Source organism: Adiantum capillus-veneris, chromosome 2 (assembly GCF_014529385.1).
Source record: "Adiantum capillus-veneris isolate H3 chromosome 2, ASM1452938v2, whole genome shotgun sequence".
Classification (NCBI taxonomy): domain Eukaryota; kingdom Viridiplantae; phylum Streptophyta; class Polypodiopsida; order Polypodiales; family Pteridaceae; genus Adiantum; species Adiantum capillus-veneris.
The window spans coordinates 34,667,082-34,692,234 of NC_140932.1; the positions used below are offsets into that span (position 1 = coordinate 34,667,082).

General features: G+C 40.4%; 1 protein-coding gene across 1 annotated transcript; it reads right to left on the bottom strand.

The window, feature by feature from the left end:
• Positions 1 to 20,029: 20,029 nt before the first annotated feature.
• LOC147462616 (uncharacterized) lies at positions 20,030 to 22,271 on the bottom strand. Its single transcript, XM_086526809.1, has 3 exons — positions 21,772 to 22,271; positions 21,369 to 21,449; positions 20,030 to 20,485 (listed from the first exon to the last, which is right to left on the bottom strand). The coding sequence occupies exons 1-3, from the start codon at positions 21,936 to 21,938 to the stop codon at positions 20,281 to 20,283; spliced, it is 453 nt and encodes a 150-aa protein (XP_086382935.1). The 5' UTR covers positions 21,939 to 22,271; the 3' UTR covers positions 20,030 to 20,280.
• Positions 22,272 to 25,153: the final 2,882 nt, after the last annotated feature.

The window sequence follows — 25,153 nt, forward strand, 5'->3', positions numbered from 1 at the left end:
TTTTCACTTATGAGAGAGAGAGAGAGAGAGAGAGAGAGAGAGAGAGAGAGAGAGAGAGAGAGAGAGAGAGAGAGAGAGAGAGAGAGAGAGAGAGAGAGAGAGAGATTTTATTATTGTCCTCGGAGGTCAAATATGACCTATGGGACCAAAGTTACATGTGATGTAGTATGTGTATGGATGATGAGTGACTCATGATGCTCCAAAATTGTGAGTCACTCATCATCCATACACATACTACATCACATGTAACTTTGGTCCCATAGGTCATATTTGACCTCCGAGGACAATAATAAAATCTCTCTCTCTCTCTCTCTCTCTCATGAGACCTATGGGACCAAAGTTACATGTGATGTAGTATGTGTATGGATGATGAGTGACTCATGATGAGAGAAGCAAGTTTTGATATGACCAAAAGCTGAGAACTCTGGTAGTGTGTGGTACGCAGACTCTCGAACTTGTAGTGAGCATAATGTGCACAGTCAATTTGACTCTTCTCCATTGCCCTATGGGACCAAAGTTACATGTGATGTAGTATGTGTATGGATGATGAGTGACTCATGATGAGAGAAGCAAGTTTCGATATGACCAAAAGCTGAGAACTCTGGTAGTGTGTGGTACGCAGACTCTCGAACTTGTAGTGAGCATAATGTGCACAATCAATTTGACTCTTCTCCATTGACCTATGGGACCAAAGTTACATGTGATGTAGTATGTGTATGGATGATGAGTGACTCATGATGAGAGAAGCAAGTTTCGATATGACCAAAAGCTGAGAACTCTGGTAGTGTGTGGTACGCAGACTCTCGAACTTGTAGTGAGCATAATGTGCACAGTCAATTTGACTCTTCTCCATTTCCCCAACAGCCTGTCTCGCATCAAAGGAAATGGGAGCTAAGCTGAATGGCTGTGATAGTGCATATTGTCGACAAGGGGATAGGCTCAAGCATGTAAGTGTGAATACAGTTTCCTCTTTCAACGAAAAACATAGTTTTGTAGTTGGGGGCAATGTGGGTGATGTAATGTATGAACGGTGACCCACCGGATTTCTCCCAAGCCGTAATACATTGGCATTGTAGAAAAGCTTCATTCACTTGGGAGTCAATTGAAGCATCATGTAGCAAGTGTAATGCATCCCATCTCCCAAACCACTTCTTTATGTCTTGCATCCATCTCGTGCTCAAGATCTTGCTTTTAATCATCTTTTGGACTTTTCTGCTTGCTTCCCATGCAATTGTAGGGAGTCGATGTGAGGGGTTTTGATGCATCTTTATCATGTACTCCACAATCCTTTCCATGCCCATAACCTCAATTGTAGTCTTTGAGATGCTCCCACCCTAGACTTCAACTCCATAAAGAAGAACCAGTGTCACCAATGCATCAGAAAGATACTTGTTGAGAACCCAACACTTGATGTTTTCCGCGTTATACATGTTCTCAAATGCATAATATTCTCTCTTCCCGCTTCCAAACGAGACATAGCACATTCATGCCACTTGTGATTGGACAGAACCTCAAGGCCAAGGTACTTAAAGCTCTTAACAACTTCAAGTGTCTCATCTATGGTTGGTTTTCACAAGCATAACCTTTGTTTTGGATTCATTCACAATCAGCCCACTATGCAAGAAAAAGTTCTCAAGGACAACCATAATCTTTTGTGCATCTTCTAAAGTGTGTGCTAGAAGCACTACATCATCCACATACAACATAAGCATGATTACAACATTGAAAATAGTGACATCTTCAATGCCTTCTTCTTGCATAAAGTCAAGTACCATTTGTTCCAATTGATCCATGCATAGACTTCTTGGACCTGAAAAAGTTGTTGCTTTACTTCCCATCTTCTTCTCTTCTTTTAATTCAACGCCTTGTATGTATGCAGATGACTTTGTCCATAGTTCATCAAGCTTTATCAAGGACTTTTGAGCATCTTGACATTCTTTATTAAGTCACCTTTTGCGTGATCTATCTTTGTTGATACCATGGAGATGCTTTATGGCAAAGCATTCTTCGGAACAAGAACAAATAACTTTCTTGAAAGCTTCCCATTTAGTTTCCAATGGTACATCATATTGAAGCTTTGTCATCCATAACTTTTGCTCAACCATTTCAATGTACATTGGTGCCCATTTGAAATCCATACATAGTGATAATTTCTCTTTTCTTTGGCTGAGATTATCATGCTTAGTTGCTTCTCCACATGAAAGGTCAATACATAAGGTGTGATGGTCAGATTCTAGGGTCCATTGGCCAAACATAAAAATCTTTATGTGATACATGATGGATCCATTGTCCCCATTATGTCTCCTCCATGTAAATCCATTGCTTCCACTCCACAAAGATACACCGTTGGAAATGAGCATACCCGTGCTATAACACATGTGTAAAAGTAACTTCCCATAGTGATCCGACTCTTTCTCATCCATTGAAGTACGATCATACAAGTGAACTTCCTGCAACTCCCTTGAAATGTATGGCATATCAAATTGTTGAGTATCATGTTGCAATGTTTTTGTGCGAGCATTCAAATCCCCAAATACAATAACATCACCTTCACCAGCTTTGAAATAATCAATGCTCTCTTCTAAATCAAAAAATGGTTGATCTCTATCCATGCAAGCATAAAAGGGGGAATCATGATGAGGAATGTAGCAACCGCATTAGGACGAGAATGGGGTCTAGGAGGGCCTCTTTATTTGGGAGTTTAAGGAAGTCAAACCTTTAGTATTATGAAAGTAATCAAAGGATAGTTTTTGAATTCAAACATGAAAAATGGCTAGTTTATTTGAATTCAAAGTTCCCCCAAAAATGGAATTTAATATCTAATGGGTAAAACCTTATCATGTGCATGACTTATTCGCACAAGGGCGGCTACACATGGCTGTCTCTCATAAGAGAGGGCAGCCCTTTTGGCCTATAAAAGGAGGCCATTTCTATACACATTTTATAGTGTGAAGTTGATGCAACAAGGTGAGTGTGAGGTGGTGAGAGTGAAGCAAGGCGAGAGCTCCATTAAGGGTATAATCCCTTTGTAAACTACTTCTTGTTTTGAAGTACTAAAGCCATTGAGTGGCTGCTTTCCCGTGGATGTAGCCCACATTGGGTGAATCACGTATATCGTGTGTACTCTCTCTCTCTCTCTCTACTCTATAATCTCTTGTGTGTGAAATCTATCTCTCTCCATTAAGTCATCTACTCAAAAATCTATTTAGCTACGTCTTATTTCCTAACAACTGGTATCAGAGCAAGGTTTGCTCGTAGCTAAATTATCTCAAGGAAAGGATTCCTTGAATTGAGTGGGAGTTATGGCGGAGGAAGGGAAGCTCAAGATTGAGAAGTTCAACAGCAAAAACTACCAACATTGGAAGATGCAGATTGAAGACTATCTCTACCAGAAGGACCTCTATTTGCCACTAGGCGGTCTTGCGAAGAAGCCCGCAACAATGGCAGATGAAGCATGGATTGTCCTTGATCGAAAGGCATTGAGAAAAATCCAGTTAAGCTTGGCGTCAATGGTGTCCTTCAATGTTTCGGAGATGAAGACCACGGAGGACTTGATGAAGTCACTTGACGACTTCTACGAGAAACCATCGGCATCCAATAAGGTATTTCTTATGAAGCGCTTATTCAATCTAAAGATGGCAAAGAATGGTTCAGTTGCAGAACACCTAAATGACTTTAACACAAACATAAGTCAACTTCGATCAGTGAAAATCAATTTCGATGATGAAGTGCGAGCTCTCCTTATACTATCATCTCTATCAGATAGTTGGGACAGCCTTGTGATGGCTGTAAGTAATTCTATCTCTGGCACAAATACTCTTAAGTTTGATGATGTTGTGGGTGTTCTCCTAAGCGAGTAAATGCGAAGGAGAAGCACAGGAGAATCATCAAGTGCTGCACTATCAGTGGAAACAAGAGGAAGGCCTAAGGAGAGGTTCAAAAACCAAAAGGGTCGTGATCGCTCAAGGCGGAGCAAGTCACACCAAAGTCAGTTCTTGAATGTTGGAATTGCGGCAAGAAGGGCCACATCAAGAAGGATTGCTGGTCCAAGAAGAAGAAGGAGACAGAGTCTAAAGACAAGAAGCCAACATCGGAGGCCAATGTGGCAGGTAAAGTAGAGCAAGATGCTCTAATTCTCTCATTAGACAATGTGTCTAATTCCTGGATAGTAGATTCCGGGGCTTCATTCCATGCCACACCACACAAGCAACATTTCCAAGACTACACCAAAGGTAATTTTGGGTATGTATACTTGGGAGATGATGAAGCTTGTGAGATTGTCGGCAAAGGTACAATTTCTGTCAAAACTGCTAATGGAAATGAATGGAAGCTTAAAGATGTTAGGCATGTTCCTTCTCTTCACAAAAATTTAATCTCTACAAGACAATTGGACGATGAAGGTCACAACATTGCATTCGAAAACAAACGGTGGAAGATCTCAAAGGGATCTTTGGTGGTTGCCAAGGGAGAAAAAGTTGGTACAGTTTACTTGTGTATTGTTAGCACGCAACCTTCAGCTTGTGCAACAACTACAGAAGTTGACAGTGCGGTGTGGCACTACCGACTTGGGCATATGAGTGCCAAAGGAATGCAAATACTTCAAACAAAGAAGCTTCTACCAGGTTTTAAAGAAGTGGACTTAGAGTTCTGTGAAGATTGTGTTTATGGTAAACAAAAGAGGGTAAAATTTCAAAAATCAGGAAATGAAAGAAAAAATAAAAAACTTGAGTTGGCTCATTCTGATGTTTGGGGTCTTGCAAGTACACCATCACTTGGTGGTTCATTGTACTATGTAACATTCATAGACGATGCGACTAGAAAAACATGGGTTTATGTCATGAAGAATAAATCCGATGTATTTTCCATATTTCAAAGGTGGAAAGACTTTGTGGAGAATGAAACAGGTACCAAGGTTAAATGCCTCAGATCCGACAATGGAGGTGAATATTGCAGCCAAGCTTTTGAAAGCTTTTGTGCTAGCAATGGCATTCAGAGGCAAAGGACAACCCCAAGGACACCTCAACAAAATGGGATTTCGGAAAGGATGAACAGGACAATCATGGAGCGAGCAAGAAGCATGCGGCTACATGCAGGCCTACCGCTTGAGCTTTGGGCGGAAGCTGTAAGTATGTCTGTGTACTTAATCAACCGGTCACCCTCAATGGCATTGGATGGGGGAGTTCCAGAAGAGGCATGGACAGGTAAACCGGTGAATTATGCATTTCTCAAAGTGTTTGGGTGTGAGGCTTTCATGCACATAGATAGAAGCCTAAGATCAAAGCTAGATGCAAAGTCCAAAAAGTGTTTCTTCATTGGCTATGGAGAAGGTGACTTTGGGTATCGCCTATGGAATCCTGAAGATGGTAAAATCTTAAGGAGTAGGGATGTAATTTTTAACGAACAAAATATGTACAAAGATTACTTGGAAAGAAAACAACAAAAGAAACAGGTGATGAGTACATGGAGCTCGAGGACGGTGAAGACTGAAGGACTGCAAACGGTGACAATGTGCAACAACGTCAACCAAATGAGGAGCCTCAACCTATTCCCCGAAGATCTACAAGAGCAAGTACACCTCCAGAACGGTTTGTTCCTTCCTTCAACCATCTCTTGATCTCAGATTCTGGAGAGCCGGAATCATACGAAGAAGCTATGCAACATGAATCCAAAGAAGAATGGACGAAGAGCATGCAAGTGGAGATGGACTCACTACATCGCAACCAAACATGGGAGTTGGTTGAGTTGCCTAAAGGTAAGCGGGCACTTCAAAATAAATGGGTGTACAAGCTGAAGGAAGAAGAAGGTGGGAAGAAAAGGTACAAGTCTAGGCTTGTGGTAAAAGGGTTTTCTCAAAAGAAAGGTATTGACTTCAATGAAATATTTTCTCCTGTTGTAAAAATGAACTCAATTAGTCTTGTCTTAAGCCTTGTGGCTGCTCATGATTTAAATCTCGAGCAAATGGATGTAAATACGGCATTCCCTCACGGTGACTTAGAGGAGGAAATCTACATGCTTCAACCAAAGGGGTATGAAGTAAAAGGTAAGGAGAAAATGGTTTGCAGATTAAAGAAGAGCTTGTATGGTTTAAAGCAAGCATCAAGACAATGGTACTTGAAGTTTGATCGATGGATGTTGGATCATGGATTCACAAGATGCAACTCGGATCACTGCGTCTACACGAAGAATTTGGGAGATGGGAAGTTCATCATCCTAATGTTGTATGTTGATGACATGCTGATTGCAAGTGCTAACATGCAGGACATCAAAGACCTAAAAGAGGAGCTGTCTAAATCTTTTTCAATGAAAGATTTAGGTGCTGCAAAGAGGATACTTGGTATGAAAATATCAAGGGACAGGACGAAGAAGACAATAAAGCTATCTCAAGAAGATTACATCAAGAAGGTACTAGAAAGGTTTGCAATGCAAAATGCAAAACCAGTTTCTACACCTTTGGTTGGTCATTTTAAACTAACGAAGGATATGTGTCCAAAGACACAAGAGGAGCTAGCCTATATGTCTAAAGTTCCATATGCTGCAACGGTAGGTTCTCTAATGTATGCTATGGTCTGGACAAGGCCAGACATTGCACATGCAGTGGGAGTTGTGAGTAGGTTCATGGACAACCCAGGTAAAGAGCATTGGCAAGTTGTGAAGTGGATACTTAGGTATCTAAAAGGGACAACAACAAATGCTTTGTATTTTGGAGGAACTGATATTTTTCTAGAAGGGTATGCTGATGCAGATATGGCAGGTGACAAAGATACTCAAAGGAGCACTACTAGCTATGTGTTCACGGTTGGAGGCACAGCAGTAAGCTGGGCTTCAAAGCTGCAGAAAGTGGTTTCACTTTCTACCACGGAAGCAGAGTATGTAGCAATGACGGAGGCAAGCAAAGAAATTCTGTGGCTTCATAGATTCTTAGAAGAGCTTGGATTCAAACAAGACAATTGTGTCTTGTACAGTGATAGCCAAAGCGCTATCCATCTTGCGAAGAACTCAGTCTTTCATTCAAGGACAAAGGACATTGAGGTGAGATATCGCTTCATACGCACTCTTTTGGAAGAGGGACAGCTAAAGCTAGGAAAGGTGCATACAAGTGAAAATCCTGCAGACATGTTTACAAAGGTGGTCAACAAGGAGAAGTTGAGCTTTTGCTCATCTTCAATTGGCATTCAAGGATAAGAAGCCAGAATGAAAAGCAGTCACAGGTTTGGTTTGGAGATCAGTCTCTAAGTGAGAGATTGTTAAGTATGGAGCCTGATTTATCCTTGTAATTTTCTGTGGTAAAAGGGCACATTTGTAAGGCCCCCATTATGAGGAGAGCCATCGTGCGTAAAGGAAAATCACTCACCGAAAACCAAAATTTTCACGGACAAGAATCAGGGGCAACTTTAGAGAGAAAGAGAGAGAGACGAGACAAGAGACACACCATATACGCTCCCAAAGACTGATTCATATTGAGGACAAGATACAAATATATAGGTGAAACCAAGTTGAGTAGAGTGAGCCATATATAGCTCCAACACCCCCACTCAAACAATGGTCTCTAGCTTTGGATGAAAAAACCCTTGGGGAGTTCAAGGGAAAAACCCAAGCCCCTATACAATGTGAAAATATGAACCAGTGATGATGATGTGAAATTGAATTGTGCATCTATGTACAAATATTCAAGTGACTTAGAGATCACAATGTGAAAATGTGGAGTGTGCATAGTGCATGGTACCTAAAAGATTACAATGTCATATGTACAAAGCTATTACAATAGCAAAGAAGCTAATATAGAAAGAGTGAGGTCAAAGCAACTCCAAGCTCCGAGCGCAAGTTTGCAAGACTAATAGCACTTTGGTTGTCACACCGCAAGGGTGTGCTAGAAAGAGGAGAGTGACCAATATCAACCAGCATTTGCCGAAGCCAAATCAACTCACGAGCTGCAAGTGATGCCGCAACATATTCTGACTCAGTCGTAGAAACTGCAACACAAAGTTGTTTCTTGCTAGTCCAAGAAACAAGACAACCATTTATACAGAAGCAATTTCCACTAGTAGATCGCATAGATAAATGTGAGCTTGCCCAGTCTGCATTTGTGTAACCCAAAAGAGAAAGAGATTTCATAGAATCCGATGTGAGTTGTCGTCGATAGACTAAACCAAAATCTGTAGTGCCTTTCAAGTATTTCAATACATGCTTTGCAGCAGACCAATGCTTAAGAGAAGGACATGCAAGATGTTGTCCAAGATAATTAGCAGCAAACAGAATATCAGGACGAGTGTTCATGCCAACAAACTGAAGACATCCAATCAAGTTAGCATAAGGTTGATTTGTGACAAGTTGACCGCCATTGTCAGAAGTGTTCTTCGTAGAGCTCGCAAGACAAGGTGTGTTGGCTGAATGTGCAGATTCCATACCAAATTTTTTAATAGTATTTGCAATGAACTTTGACTGTCGAAGGAATAAAATACCTTTTGTATGGTTCCGTTGGATTTGAAAGCCAAGACAAGAGTGAATCTCTCCAAGATCCACCATATCAAATGCAGAAGACAATAACTTTTTCACTTGCTGAAGAAATCCCAAATCATTGGAAACAAGGATGGTATCATCCACATAAAGATCAAGAATCACAAAACTGCTACCTTGGCGTTTTATGTATAAGTTGGGGTCTGACGAGCAAGAGATGAATCCTTTAGAGGTGAGAAAAAGATCAAATTTTGTATACCAGGCTCGCGAAGCTTGTTTGAGACCATATAGTGCCTTATGGAGTTAAGCAACAAGGTCTTCTTTACCTGGAATAACAAACCCTTCTGGTTGTTCCATATAAATTTCCTCTTCAAAGTCACCATTAAGAAAAGCAGTTCGCACATCCATTTGATGAGCTTCTAAATCAAATTGAACAGCAAATGCCAATAAAACTCGAACACTTGTAATGCGAACAACTGGTGAAAAAGTCTCTTGATAATCAACACCAGCTACTTGGGAGTAACCTTTTGCAACTAAACGCGCCTTGAACTTGTCAAAAGATCCATCTGCTTTTACTTTTGTCTTATACACCCACTTACATTTAATAGCTGTACGACCAGGAGGTAATTCAGTTAGTATCCATGTACCTTTAGAGATAAGAGAATCGTACTCTGCTTCCATAGCCTCTTGCCATTGATCCTTTTGTGGTGAAGAGATAGCTTCATCATAAGTAATGGGATCTTCGGAAGTAGAAAAAGCATTATCAGCAATATCGTCATCATAAACATGACATGAGCCATGTTCAAAATCAATAGGCAGATCAACAAAAATATCAATATCATCATTGGCAACATTCGGAATGGATGGTTGTGAAGAGGAAAGTTGCTCTATAGGAAGAGTTTCATCTTCTGAAAGAAATGGAAAAGCTTGAAGCAATGATTTAGTATCATCAAAATCATCCATGGACCATGAGCCTCCCATAAGCTGTTTGTTAAAAGTAGCATCACGATTCACAATTACTTTCTTGGAGGAAGGGTCATAGAATTTGTAGCCTTTGGAAGTGTCAGAATATCCAATAAAAATAACTTTAAGACCAGGAGCATCAAGCTTTGTTCGTGTTTCTTTGGGAACATGAATATAAGCAATATATCCAAAGGTTCGAAAATGAGATACAGAAGGAATGTCACCTGTCCATGCTATGATGGGTATCTTACCAGAGGGTGCAGTAGTAGGAAGATGATTCTGAACAAATACTGCTTTCAAAGTAGCTTCAGCCCAAAAAACACGAGATAAGCCAGAATGAATCAGCATACATCTTACAGCATTGAGAATAGTGCAATTCTTTCGTTCAACAACACCGTTCTGTTGAGGCGAATATGGAATAATGTGTTCATGATGAATTCCACTGTCAGCACAGTAACTCACAAACTCTCGAGAAACATATTCACCTCCATTGTCACTATGAAGCTTCTTAAGGTGACGACCAGTTTGAAGTTCCGCAGCCTTGTGGAATTGTTTGAAAATAGATAAGGCTTCAGATTTTTGTCTAAGTAGAAATACAGTCGTATACCTTGAGAAATTATCAATGAAAGTAATGAAGTAGCGATATTGTGATCTCGAAGAAGGTAGAGGTCCACATATATCAGTATGAACAAGATCCAATATGTCATGAGAATGAGTTGTATTTGAAAGAGGAAAGGGTTTGCGATTGTGTTTCCCAAGAGCACAAAATTCACAAATTCCCATATGAGGATGGGCTTTAAGATCCATGCCATGAACAAGATCACGACGTTGAAGATCAAGGAGTTTTGAGAAATCAGCATGAACAAAACGGTGATGCCATACTTTGCAATCATGATCACCTGGAGCAGTGACAACATTTGCTACAGCATCGTTGAGAGAGAGTTCAAACAAATTACCATTTCGAGGAGCAATGTCTATAGCCTGTCCATCTTTCTCAATTCGGCATTTGGTATGATCAAATCCAACAAACAGACCAAGATCAACAAGTCTAGCAACTGAAAGAAGATTACGTTGAAGATCTGGTACATGTAATACTCCTCGCAAAATTCGAGTGGAAGAAGATAAGGTACCAAGATATAAGTCTCCAATACCCTTTACTTGACAAGTAGTATCATCAGCAAGATAAACAAAACGTTGAACTGGCAGTGGATGATAGTTATGGAGCCACTTAGACTGATATGTCATATTTCCTGTAGCACCAGAATCGACAATAAAAAGTGATCCATCGCGTACATGAAGTATTCTGTCTGGAGCAACTGAACATAGGACGCAGCTTGTTTCTGGTACAATGTTGTTTCGATGTTCAGTAGCATATGCTCTATTCCGATCTATGTCGAATCGACGCTTATAGCACATATGAGTGGGATGATCAGATCGTCCACAATATTCACAAGAAGAAGAAGAAGAGTCTCTAGATAAACGTGGCTGTTTTGTGGTAATATTCTGTTCTTCATCATATTGACGTGCCCAACAATCATCTTCAGTATGGCCATTTCTGTTGCTGTAAGAACATTGCTTATTAGGAAATTTGAGACGAGAGAAAATATTACCGCGATGGCCACGTCTGCGGTTTCCTCGTTGAAATGGACACCTTCGAGCATAAAAAGCCTGTTCCATCTGTTGTGACTCAGTCTCCTCGTGTGAAATCATAGCTGTATCATGACTAGCATTACAACGTTCTTGACGTCGAGAGTATTCAATTAAAGACATGCAGGCTTGGTCGAAATCAAGACCATCTTTATTAGAGATAATAGTAACAATGTTATCATAAGAAGAGTCCTTCACCGTATCAAGGAGAAGTGTAATCAGTTGCTTTTGTGGAACAGGATCACCGGCAGCAGCAAGTTGATTAATAATAGATTTGAAAGATTCAATATGTCCCGTCATGGCAGTACCAACTTCATATTGTAACTTGTTAAGCAACCCTCTCAAATAAAGTATTTTTGTGACAGATTTCTTCTGAAAGTTTGCAATAAGGTACTTCCATACGTCGTGGGAAGTAGGCAGTTCGTACATATCAAGCAAAAGGAAATCAGTAAGAGCAGAAAGAATATACCGACGAGCTGCTTTATCACGTCGTTGCCAATCCGTATAGGCAACATTCCAATCTTCAAATATAGGTCCTTCAGTGATAAGCACGTTATTATTATCCGTATCAACAGGCTGAGACGGACAAACACGATTTCCAAGAACAACATCGGAGAGTTCATCGCCTTCAAGAATTAACAACATCTTTGCTTTCCAGCCTGGAAAACCTTGACCTTGGAAAGGAGGAACAGAACGCTGGCTAGAAGGAAAGCCGTTGACGAGAATATTCATAGCCATATCTTGTTGCGAGAAGACGTATAAGATAAGATCGCAGAATTTGCACACCATATATGGTGAAGGCCGCAATTGAGAATGTGAGAGATATGAGGACTGCGTTCTGTCAACGATAAACATAAGAAGGATGCTCAAGGAACTTCCAAAGATGTGAGAGACATCACCCAAAAAGGGCAGGGTAAAGGAGACGTTAATAATAAAAGAGTCCTCAAAATAGAGTGGCGTGAGACGCAAGATTGATGGCTACAATACGAATAGCAAAAAGCTAAATCTTCTCGAAAAAGTTAACGCCAAAATAAGAAAAACGATCGCGGACGCTTCACGAAGAAGTACGACGAAGAAAGCTGCGTCAAGCTCAATTGCAGTAAAAACAACATAACTTTTTGCTGCGAACTCTGATTGACGCAAACCTAGAACTCAAATCAAAGAGCTCGAGGAGACGAACAAGTTTTGGATGAAAAGTGCCATTGCACTACGCTCCATTGCGCTTTTCCCGTTTCTCCAAATTTTGAGTAGAACAGCAAGAAAAATTGAGATGAAGTTCAGGGTGTCATCAACAAGAAAACGTAATCAACGATTAGATTGATTAGCAATAAACGTCACACAAAACACTAATCATATTATTCTTAACACAAAACAACCACAGTTAACAAGAATCAATGCTCAAAAATAAAATTTGTAGCAATTTTTGAATCTTACATGCAAATCGCATACACATACTGTTTTGTCACCATGAATTGAATCGACGCATGATCGTTACTGCTCTGATACCATGTTGAGATGTAGAGATAAAGAGAGAGAGACGAGACAAGAGACACACCATATACGCTCCCAAAGACTGATTCATATTGAGGACAAGATACAATTATATAGGTGAGACCAAGTTGAGTAGAGTGAGCCATATATAGATCCAACATTATTCGCACAAGGGCAGCTGCACATGGCTGTCTCTCATAAGAGAGGGCAACCCTTTGGGCCTATAAAAGGAGGCCATTTCTACACACATTTCAGAGTGTGAAGTTGATGCAACAAGGTGAGTGTGAGGTGGTGAGAGTGAAGCAAGGCGGGAGCTCTATCAAGGGTTGAATCCCTTTGTAAACTACTTCTTCTTTTGAAGTGCTAAAGCCATTGAGTGGCTGCTTTCCTGTGGACGTAGCCCACATTGGGTGAACCACGTATATCGTGTGTACTCTCTCTCTCTCTCTCTCTCTCTCTCTCTCTCTCTCTCTCTCTACTCTATAATCTCTTGTGTGTGAAATCTATCTCTCTCCATTAAGTCATCTACTCAAAAATCTATTTAGCTACGTCTTATTTCCTAACAGCTTCCCCACTCTATGTGCTCCATAGACCATAACTCCAGACATGCCAAAGTGGGTTTTGAAGAAATCTTTGATAACAATGGCAAGAGAAGGAGGTGTCTCTAAGTTCTCTTTGGAAATTCCATGAATAACAAAGTCCTTGGAGCGTCGCTCCCATTCCTTCAACTCCTCCACATCCACATGCTCTAAATTCATTGTTTGAACCATAGCTTGCATGAGTGAGGAATTAGAAACCACATTGCAATTTGAATCCACATACATCAGCCCAAGACTTGTTTGTGTATACATTCTTCATGTTGCATACATCCCGGCTCATGGTGTCAAATTTCTCCTCTTTCAATACATGGACATGCTCAACTTTGCTCATCTGCTCCTTCAAAGCATTCAAGTCCACAATAGAGCATTTACATTCCTTGAATTCCTCTTCAAGTTGCATCAAACGTGTTGTTTGCATCTCAAGTGTCCTCTTGAGATTCTCATTCTCAACCACAAGTACCCTTAGTGTGACATTCTCCATTGCAAGTGCTCGTAGGTCTTGGCCTTGTTTGTTTACGGTCTCTTGCAATGATACCAAGTATGCCATGATTATGGTTTCTGATGTCGTTGGTTGGGTGGTTGTGTTGCTATCTCCATACTTAGGAGATTTTTGATCATTTTCCACAATGTTTGTGGACCTTGTTGAAGAAGAAGAACCCTTGCGAGTGCTGGAAGACATTGTATGTAGAATAAGAGATGAGGACCAATTTTTGTGAACCTGTTCACTTTGAAAATTCTGCTATAGAAATGCCATCCAATTTATGTCTTTACAGCAATGCATAAGGGCTTTGTGCTCTTTGATTGAGGCTATAGATCACCCAAATTTGGATGAAGAAGTTATGATAAAAATAGTGAACTGTGGTCTACTAGGTCAAAAAACGGCTACGTTTTTTGTTTGTTTGTTTGAGAGAGAGAGAGAGAGAGAGAGAGAGAGAGAGAGAGAGAGAGAGAGAGAGAGAGAGAGATTATAGTCTTATAGGAAAATCACAATAACAAAGGCAACTGCGAGGAAGGCTGGAAAAGGTCCAGGTTTGGCTGTTAAAGCAGGGGGCAGATGGGCTAGCAAGAAGAAGAGACTTGGAAAGCCTCTGAAAATTTTGAAGTCTTAAAGGATAAAGAGGACACAAAGACATCTAAAGCTGCTCAAAGAAATCAGGAATGATAAAAAATGCATTGATCTTATTATACCTAAGCTTCCCTTTCATAGGCTAGTCCCCGGGGAGTCCACTATGTAGAAATTTTATATAGCACGTGCGAACAAAAGGTATTTAAATAATCTCTTACCTGTATGTTCTCAAGTGCTATATGTACCCCTTATGTGTGCATTTTTGTAAAAAACTAGCCCTTATGTATGAATTTTTAATTTCTCAATTAAAAAACCCTTTATGTAAGTATATTTTTTTGTAAATGTACCTAATTATAAGTCCCTTATTTTGTTTGCACGTGCTATATTACATATTTCCTACTAGATGCCCAGGGGGCTAGTCATGTCAATATGTGAAGAGGCATGTTTTATCACAATGAGGTGGAAGCATGTTGCACTATTGGTACTCCAAGAGGCAGCATAAGATTTCTTTCTTGAATACCTCAATGATATAAGTATTGTTGTAGCATATGCACACATGCTACCCATCATGAACAAGGACAACAAAACCTTGAAGAAACTAAGATGGAGATATAATAAACTGGTTGTGCCGAACGAATTTTTAGGCAAGAAAATAATGGAAATTTTTTTTATACCTCCATCAAGTCAGAGGTGAAGATTGTGGAGATCACCCATGATGTGAATACCAAGGCCAGAGATGAGTAGGAAATCTATTGTGCAAAGGAAGGAAGAAGCTAAAAGAGAAAGAGAAATTAGCAGATACTTTTGAAGAAGAGATTAAAATATTTGAGAAGTAGTCTTCCCAATGTCCAATTCTACAAGTCACAACAATACGTTTTTCATATGAGAGCAACCACCACTGGAGCTTGGTTTGTATTGAGCCTCACAAGCCAGCTGTTTGGACTCTCAACTCAATTTGAGGAACCCATCTTGAATGAAGACTGTGAGTATTCTGAGTTTTTGAATTAGGATTGATGTGGAATAAGGTGTGCATGCAATGATTGTTTAGTTTTCATACCAAACTTGTCTACTTGTTGCAGCTGCATGAAAAGAGTGCTCCATGCATATGGAAAGCTGTGTAGAAGCTACAAAGTATACAAGGCGGTCTTAAAAGTATTCACACTTCCCAATCAGATGGATGCCAACTCATGTGGTGGAGATGCCTCCTACATGCCGAGTACATACTATAGAGCTTCTTTGCACTACAACCATTCATGTCAAAGATAGAAATTTTGCAAAGCATTACTATAACTCTTCTCCCTTGCTCGTCTACTAGTGTGTATCTTTCTCGAGGTCAACACGGTATCAGAGCACAATCTTCAATAAAGCTAAGTAGTGTTCATATTTCTACTGTTCGTGATAATAATTTCCTATCCGGACTTTCGTTGTAGCAAATCATTTGGTATCTTTTCTTTATTCATGGTCACGGAAAAATTCAATAAATATTCGTCTTGCTAAAAATTAGTGAGATGTTTTTTGAAAGGGCAATGCTAAACTATTGCTAATAAGCACAAGAAAGGGTTGTACTAAAAATTATTGCAAAAAAACTTTCATGGCTTGTAGTGCTTTTTCTGAACAACCATACGGTTGGCTATATTTAAGGATGCCCTTGGCTATATTTAAGGATGCCCTTGGCTATATTTAACTTGTTTGCTTATAGCACTTTACTCAAATTGCTAACGAAGTACAACATATTAATGAAGATAGCACACTTTCATAGCACTCCAAAAATAGCACCCAAAGTATGTATAAGTTGTTGCCTTTGAGGTGTTTTTACTCGTTTGCAATTCTTATTAGTGCTGCCTATGACCTACCTCACGAGATTCACCTCTTCGCCTAGATGCTTTATAGAGTGTCGATGAAGCTTCTCTGCATTAGTGTTTTGTGGAGTGTCAATGAAGCTTCAAGACGTACTCCAAGACCCTATACTGGACTCGATATATAGAAAACTATTCTTTGACTCTCGGATGTAGTGCTCATTGAACTTAGGATTTCAATCTATTGTTATGCAAAATTTCTTAAGAAAAGATCAAAAGGGTTGAAACTCCTTAAACCTCACTGATAGTAGATTATTGATGATATGACGAATGTAGAGAGATTTACACAAGTTCTAGAAAATCCTTGATATGAACAATGGAGAGAGATTTACACAAGTTTCAATGCAAAAGCTTCGAATTTTGCCCTAGAAACTAGGAAAATTTCAAGTGTTCTCTTATTTTCACCATGTAGGAAGAGCCAACCGTAAATAACCGTATACTTGTCTTATAAAAGGTTGCAAATGTTTACATTAGCCAATAGTAAACATCATGCCATAGTACGTAAATCCATGATAATGATTCCTATTTCAAAAGTTTTTCTAATTAAGCGTTTGTGATGCTTTCTACATCATGGATTTACTAATTCTTTTCTTGATCATGCGATAGGTTACCTTTCATTAATGAGGGATTTGATTAAATACATGCGTACTTGGGAGTCTGGTGTCTTGTTTTATGGAAAAAACCTTGAGGTCTCGATGCCTTGTACTCACCATTGGTGTCATGTTTGTGTACTAGAAAGCTACCTCGTACTCACCATTGGTATTATGTTGGTTTCGTCATATTGCACTCTCCTCCTGGTACTATGATTTTTATCATTTTATTGCACTCTATTCGTCATTGGTGCTATGGTTGTTATCGTCTTAATGCCCCCTCGTTGTCATTGGATTGATGCTATGGTCGTTATAGTCTTATTTCACCCTCATTATCATTGGTGCTATAGTTGTTATTGTCTTATTGCATCCTCACTTTCATTCTCGCCATCAGGGATTTGAAAGCTGTGACTATGCAGCACTAGTGTTTCGTATCATTTGTGTGACGGATTGTGTTCATGTGTGCACATGTATTGCATTCTTGTTGATTATATACCCGTGGCATCATTGTTTGTTTCTCTGTCATCTCTAGAGCGTAGTTGTGAATCGTCTCTAAGGAAAATGTGATGTGATTATTTCTAACCTTTACATCTTGATATGTTTCTTCAGTTTCTATTGTCAACATGATAAAATTCACATCAAGCAGCACACCCGAGGTATAAAACACGCAAAAGCTCCTGCAATTTAAACCTTCACTTTGCATTGATTAGGTTTTCTATCTAGCCTTTATGGCCATTGTTGTATATTATGGAGTGATGTAGCTCCTCGAGAACATACTTTGTAAATTTGAAAATTTATTGATACAATAGTGCATCTATATAGTGTTGTGGCTTTTCCTTTGTACCCCCAAGGGTTTTTTCATCCACAGTACTTAGGGACTCCTATTTGAGCATGGTTGTTGGAGCTATATAAAGAGCCCACACTTATGCCATATATAGCTAGGAGTGCCCACTATATATGTGTACTCAGTGTGTGCTCTCCAAACACACTTTGGGGCTTGCAAATGTTGGTCTCTCTTCTCCCTTGCTCGTCTACCGGTGCGTAACTTTCTCGAGTTACGTTCAACAACAACGAAAGTCTCTCTCAGCTCCTTTTTGTTTTCATTTTTCTTTTGCAAAGTGCATTGGAGAAGTACACAAAATAGTATTTGAATCGATATCATGCAACTCTTAATAAGAATCTGCATTCTAGATGTACAAGTATGGATACAGAAGACACCCAGTTGGATGACCATATTGTAGAGATAACAATGATTTTTGAGGGAGACAAGTAAGAGGAGAAGGAGAGAGAGAGAGAGAGAGAGAGAGAGAGAGAGAGAGAGAGAGAGAGAGAGAGAGAGAGAGAGAACTTATACATAAGACAACAAAATTTGCATGTGTTGTACTAAATGTAAAGAAATTACACATACTTGCACAAAGAGAGACACATGTAGACACAATTACCTTTTGAAGAGCTATGTAAATGTATAAGTCACTGCTTTCAAGAGTTCCATTCTATGGAGGCATTTTACATTCTATTCAGTGGTTGAGGGGTCTCTTACATTTGGTTATTACACTTTTAGATGTCTATCTTTCTTCATATGAGAAATGGGAGCTAGTGGAGTGTATTGTAGGGCTCATATTTGTAGTCCACGCTCACATTGGTGTTTTACAGTATGCTGGAAGATCTAGGAAGAGCCTTGCAGATGAGGGAATTTTATTTTATGAGCACATCTATTACCTCAACCTGAGAAATGAAAAATGTACGTTGATTAAACTCCCTCTCCCTACCAATTGGAACTCCATGGACTGGCCAATCTTGGACACGATAGTGAGTGAAGCACTCTAGAGCAAGCTGTTTAGGGATGTGCAGAGGTCCCCAAGAAACTATGTACACACCAAATTGGTGAAGCTAGATTGCTAATTTTTATGCTATAAGTTTATTTGTGGAGCATATCATTTGCTCCTGCCATTGACTATCTATACTAATAGAGTTTGAGATGGATATAGAGAAGATGCTTGTGCATGGCCTCCGACTAATGGTCAGGCTATCTGGAAAGAGAGTACAACAATCCCTGGAGCTCTTAGGTTGAGAGAAAGAAGAAGAAGAAGAAGAAGCCATGGTTCTTTCTGCATGGAAGAAGAAAACCTCAACTTGCTTGTAATGGAGAGAAGATCGGTTTTGAATGCTGTCTTTCAATACCTTTTCATTGCGAGACTCTGATAGCGTTTTGTAGCTATCTTTCAGTATAACCTTCAAAGCTATCAGGATCTGTTTATAGTGGATCCACACATGGATACTGCAAACCCCGTGAAATCAAGAAGTTACCTCGTATTCGATCAGTTTTCTTTGTGTTTCTTCATTTATTTCAACTAGTTTCTATGTTATGTTGCCTTGTTGCTCATCAAAAACGCTTCCTTTTCTGTCTCTTCCACACGGCCCTCTAAAAGACCTCCGAAATCTCCTAATGAGTACCAGAACTTCTTGTGAGCCATTCAATCTATGCTCCATGTGAGCTTTCAATCCTTGGCTTGATCTATCGGGAGATGTCCATGTAGCACATGTCTCTTGACTTCATTTTTGACCTTTAACACATGATTCATTGTACGTTTGTATCTATGTGGATGCCCCATTTGTGCTAGCTTTGCTAGAAGCTAAGCAGGTTAGATGGTGACTTATGACTCTGGTAGTGAAAGGGTACTCACATGGTGACATCTTTCACTAGTAATCATTTGCACCATGTTATCAGGAGAGGCTTTTGTGGGAAGCCACATCTTTCTTTCTTGGTGGCTATAGAGTTTAATTATTTGAGCATTGGTGTTTGCTACCTCTAGGATGCAAGCTTTAAGATGCTCTTGTATCTCTTGGGAAAGTCTTCTTTGGGGGGGGTGGGGGGGGGGGGGGGGGGGGGGGGGGGGGGGGGGGCGGGGGGATACAAGAGGCTACATTAATGGTGAGTTAGGATAGGATTGTGACTTTGATCAATATGGGTTTTGAGCTTTTTCTTTCTCTTGAACACAAGAGCCTAGGCTCGGTTTCTTCATTGGCAAGAGATGTGAGACCGCACATTTAGAACATGTCATTGGTAGACCAAGACTAATTATCATCTTATGCAAGTCCATGCGCGCATGATGTCATTCATTTGGTAGACCAAGACTAATTATCATCTTATACAGGACTATGTGATGTGAAGAAGACCAAGACTTATATTCATGCAAGAACAAGATGATGATGATCAGAACCATCTCAAGGATGATACTGAGGGTCCTGATGATGAAGATTGCAATTTTCGTTAAAAGATTCAATACATTTCGCATGAATTCATGAACAAAAGCCCAAAAACGAGAAAGTACAGAAGACAAGCTTGTACCGTATGAATGATGATCAGGCAGAATTAACAACTAATTATAAAAGCTAAGTTAGTAGAGCTGAAGATCACGACGAACATACAGCTACTTGCTGCCAAAATAGAAAGCCTGAAGCCTCCTTGACCATATAGTAATCAGGATATCTCTCTGCTAATCGCTCTGTTATCTTGATGTCTAAGAGTTGATTGTGCTGCAGCTACCAATTAGAGGAGATACTCAGAAGCTTTGCTGTGGCCGCCCTTCTTCGCCATCACCACTTCATCCTTCTCAAGGGCTTGATTTGTAAGGTCGCTCTGTTAGGCTGGCGAATGGACTTGCAACTGCCGGTGCGCGCACGGTGATATTGTTGTTGCTGAGTATAGTATCGCTTGCCTTTGTCACGATTGAGGTCATTGAATCCTCCTCATGTAAGCACCAGGTGCAAATCGATGTCTCGTCGCCCATGCTCGGATAAGACCGGCTACAATTATACCTGCATGCATGCAACATCAATCATCAAATTTACTTATCATTGCTATATTGGATAATACTCTCTAACTAATTATGTCTATATTAATGATCAAGAGATCTGTATCAGAAAAAAATTACTTGATAAGAAGCATGGGAAAAAGGATCCGCATAACAGCATCAATTACGATGCATCAAAGCATAATTACCCTTAAACCAGTAGTTATATCATCAATCATTATGCAGTATAAATCGTGTTAATTTGTGTATGAACTAATCATACAATTAAAGCCCAGTTTGATTAAAGAAGTTCAAACCATTGCCTCAAATTACCTACAGTTGCTCGTTATAATAATATGACTACCCTAAAAAGTGCCTTGGATTCTCATTTCCACTAAAAGACGTTTGATTCACTCATATTTTCAAATGTGCAAAAGGCTCATTCCTCTCATAGCTTGTATACCAAGGTCGAACTTCTAATTATTTTTCAAATTGTTTTGCTAGTCTGTTTTGGCAGGAGTAGAAAAGGTAGAAATTAGCAGCATCTGTTGTTAGCGGAGAAGCAAGGAAGTGAACGCAGTCTGAGTTTGCCATGATCAAGAAGCTTCCCCGTGGCCTAGAATATACAAGCAGTCAAAATATGGTTGAATGAGCCCCATCCATTAAAAGATCCCAACAATTTATACATAAAGAGATCATGGCGCATCAATTCTGCATTAATTTGATCAAACACTTTATATATAAACGGATCATGCAAGAAAGGTAGAAATTAGCAGCTAATAGGAAAGGTACCCCTTCACCATCTGTACAGACTTCGTGAATCGTAAAAGGAAAACAAACATGAAGCGATAATGGAATAAGCTAATTGGAAAGGTAGAAATTAGCAGCATCTGTTTAGATATATATACCTTTCCTTACTGCAGGTTAGCGGAGAAGCAAGGAAGTGAACGCAGTCTGAGTTTGCCATGATCAAGAAGCTTCCCCGTGGCCTAGAATATACAAGCAGTCAAAATATGGTTGAATGAGCCCCATCCATTAAAAGATCCCAGCAATTTATACATAAAGAGATCATGGCGCATCAATGCTGCATTAATTTTATCAAAACAATAATGGAGAAGCACGGAAAACTTGATATATAAACGGATCATGCATAATTAGGAGAAACTTTATTTATCTAACTACCATATTGCTGAAGACGGCTAGTAATTCGTCTGCTGCATGTTGTTAAGAGCGCGTCCAGAATGCATGAACGAAGGGACAAAACAAGGCAAGAAAGCTAGAAATTAGCAGCAGCTGTTTCAATATATACACCTTGTCTTACTGCAGGTAATTAGTGGAGAAGCAAGGAAGCTGTAAACGCAGTCTGTGTTTGATCTGATCCGTCGAGGCCGATAGAATGGCTCTTGATCCGTCGAGGCCGTGAGCATGATGCAGGCTCCAGCTGATCGTTGCAAAGAAAACGCCTGAAGTTCCTTCATTATATTCTGCGCCGAAGATATATGAGAACACACAGGATTCTGAGTCCCACTGCAAAGCAACTATCCTCCGTGATCCCTAGACCCTCGGGGTACAGCAAAAAGGTTGAAACTAGCAAGCAGGCTACGAGTACTACAGCTACACGCAGGCACTCCACCAGAAAATGCATTAGCTAGGTCTCCTATCTCGGCCTGACAACGTAGAGAAAACAGACAGCGGAAGAAAGCAAGGAATGCAGGTCTTTAATGGTGAGTTCTGGTTGATGACGGAGGTAAATTTCCACCAGAGCGGCGAGGAAGTGGCCAAGAGCAAAGCCCGCTATTGCAAATTTTAAAACGTTATGCATCTCTCCTATTCGATCCTGGTGGGTATGTAATATCTATATATAATATATAGGGAAAATTACCAAAATACCCCTCTAATTTGTGGAAATTCCCTTCAAATTTCAAAATTTCCCAAAATACCCTTGTATCTAATTGTTCATGATTTTGTGGTCTTCATTACTTCGTTAGCGTAGAAGGCAAATTCGAAAATCCTGAAGCACCTTCCTCCACGTGGCTAGCATAACATTCGCAAGCTTTTTTAATCGCAGGGCTTAAAAATAAAAGCGCGCTCCGAGAGAGACAGACGTGCAACGAGCTGCAGCGTTCTATTTCGCAATCCATGGCTGTGCCAGATATACCCAAGCGGATCAAAGGCAAGGTGGCTGTGCTAACTGCCTCCACGCAGGGCATTAGCTACGCCATCGCCTACCGGCTCGGTCTTGAAGGAGCTTCTGTCGTTATCTCCTCCCGAAAGCAGGTAATTAAATTACTGCCAAACACCGGGTTTCTGCAAGTCATGTTCCGCTTTCTTCTCTTTAATTAAGGTAGTGCGATTGCAAGCAATTCCAGAAATTGCTAAGCACACCCAACAACGTGTTCTCAGCTAAGCTCCATTTTTATTTTTGTTCATAAAAATGTTGATGAGGCCGTACAATCACTAAAAGAGTTAGGTATCGATGTGTTGGGGGTATCAATGCTGCCTTCTCATTAATCCACCTGTGGACTTTCAAACAACAGGTTCCCTTGTTATTTTATGCCGTTTAATATGGCTCGTATACTTTTCGATAGTGCTATGCCATCAGCCTTTGGCTCTATTTGCCTGCGGCTACCTCCACCCTGTGTAGTCTCTTGGGCCGGCGTCACCTTTCCTCATCATGATGGCGAGCTGCATGAAAAAGACAACAAGAAAGCGCACATACAGCTGCTTAATGCTCATGGCTCACGTGCGAAGGTCCTCGTGTTGCTGAACAACTCCTTGAATCTAAACAGCTCTCTGTTGCAAACTGCAAGTCTTGAATTGAGGCACCTCTCGACCCAGCAATAGGGCAACAACAACTGAGAGAGAATTCATGATGAGATCGTATAGTTCAGAAGATGCGAAGGCAAGTCTTCAGATGCATCTTGCCCTTGATGACATGGATGAGAGTATGTATGCTAGATATGCATGTCGACTGTGGTGCCCTCACCAAAGCAGGTAAGTTCTTGATGGGCATCCTTTTTGGGATGTCTCTTGTAGTGCTTTGATTGCAGGATATACTCAACACAGCTATGGGAAGAAAGCTTTGGGTTCTTTTCACAAGATTTGAAGCAAAGACCTTCGAAAGCCTCCCCCTGTCGCCCGTCGGCTCGGTCTTGAAGGAGCTTCTGTCGTTATCTCCTCTTGAAAGCAGGTAATTAAATTACTGCCAAACACCAGGCTTCTGCAAGTCATGTTCCGCTTTCTTCTCTTAGATTAAGATAGTGCGATTGAAAGCAATTCCTAAAATTGCTAAGCACACCCAACAACTGTTCTCAGCTAAGCTCTACTTTTCTTTTTGTTCAGAAAAATGTTGATGAGGCCGTACAATCACTGGAAGAGTTGGGTATCAATGTGTTGGGGGTATCAATGCTGCCCTCTGATGAATCCACATGTGGACTTTCAAACAACAAGTTCGCTTGTTATTATGCCGTTTAATATGTCTCGTGTTTTTTTCGACAGGGCTACACCATCATTCTCTGGCTTTATTTGCCTGCGGCTACCTTCGCCCTGTGTAGTCTCCTGGGCCGGTGTCACCTTTCCTCGTCATGATGGCGAGCTGCATGAAAAAGACAACAAGAAAGCGCACATACAACTGCTTAATGCTTACGGCTCATGTGCGACAGTCCTCGTGTTGCTGAACAACTACTTGAATCTAAACAGCTCTCTGTTGCAAACTGCAAGTCTTGAATTGAGGCACCTCTCGACCCAGCAGTAGGGAAACAACAACTGAGAGAGAATTCATGATGAGATCGTATACTTCAGAAGATGCGAAGGCCAGTCTCCGGATGCATCTTGCACCTTGATGAAATGGATGAGAGTATGTATGCTAGATATGTATGTCGACTGGGGTGCCCTCACCAAAGCACGTAAGTTCTTGATGGGCATCCTTTTTGGGATGTCTCTTGTAGTGCTTTGATTGCAAGATATACTCAACATAGCTGTGGCAAGGAAGCTTTGGGTTCTTTTCACACAAGATTTGAAGCAAAGACCTGCAAGTACTTTGAAAGCCTCCCCTTGGGTGAGATAATTCATGATGAGAGTGCTATAGTCAAGGGTTGTTCAAAAAGTTCAAGATGCCATGCTTGGCATTGTCTTGGTTGATATGTGTGCCAACTGTGGTGTGCTTGAGAAAGCACAAAAAGTGCTTCAGGAGCCTCCTGTCCGGAATGTCGTCTCTTGCAATCACCTACATGTGCATCTTGAAGGCATGTGGCTCTACAAAAGATACTGATATGAGCTTAAAAATTCACTTTCATATTGTTAGTTAGGGGCTGTTGCAAAAAATTGTCGTACTTGGCAATGGCTTGGTCTATATGTATGCCAAATGTGGCACACTTCAAAACACACAAAACGTTTTGAGGAGCTTCCTGCGAATGCCGTCTCTTGGAGTGCATTGATTACGAGATACGTGCAATAGGAGCAGGGCCAGATAGGTCTCCAGATGAAATCACATACGCGTGCATCTTGAAGGCATGTGTTGGTACACAAGATGTTGATATAGGCTTAAAAATTCACTCTGATATTGTTAGTCAAGCTTTGTTGCAAAAACCTGCCATGCTTGGCAATGCCTTGGTCGATATGTATGCCAAATGTGGTGTGGGATGTCGTCAATTGGAACACACTGATTGCAGGATATGCCCGACAACAGCCAAGC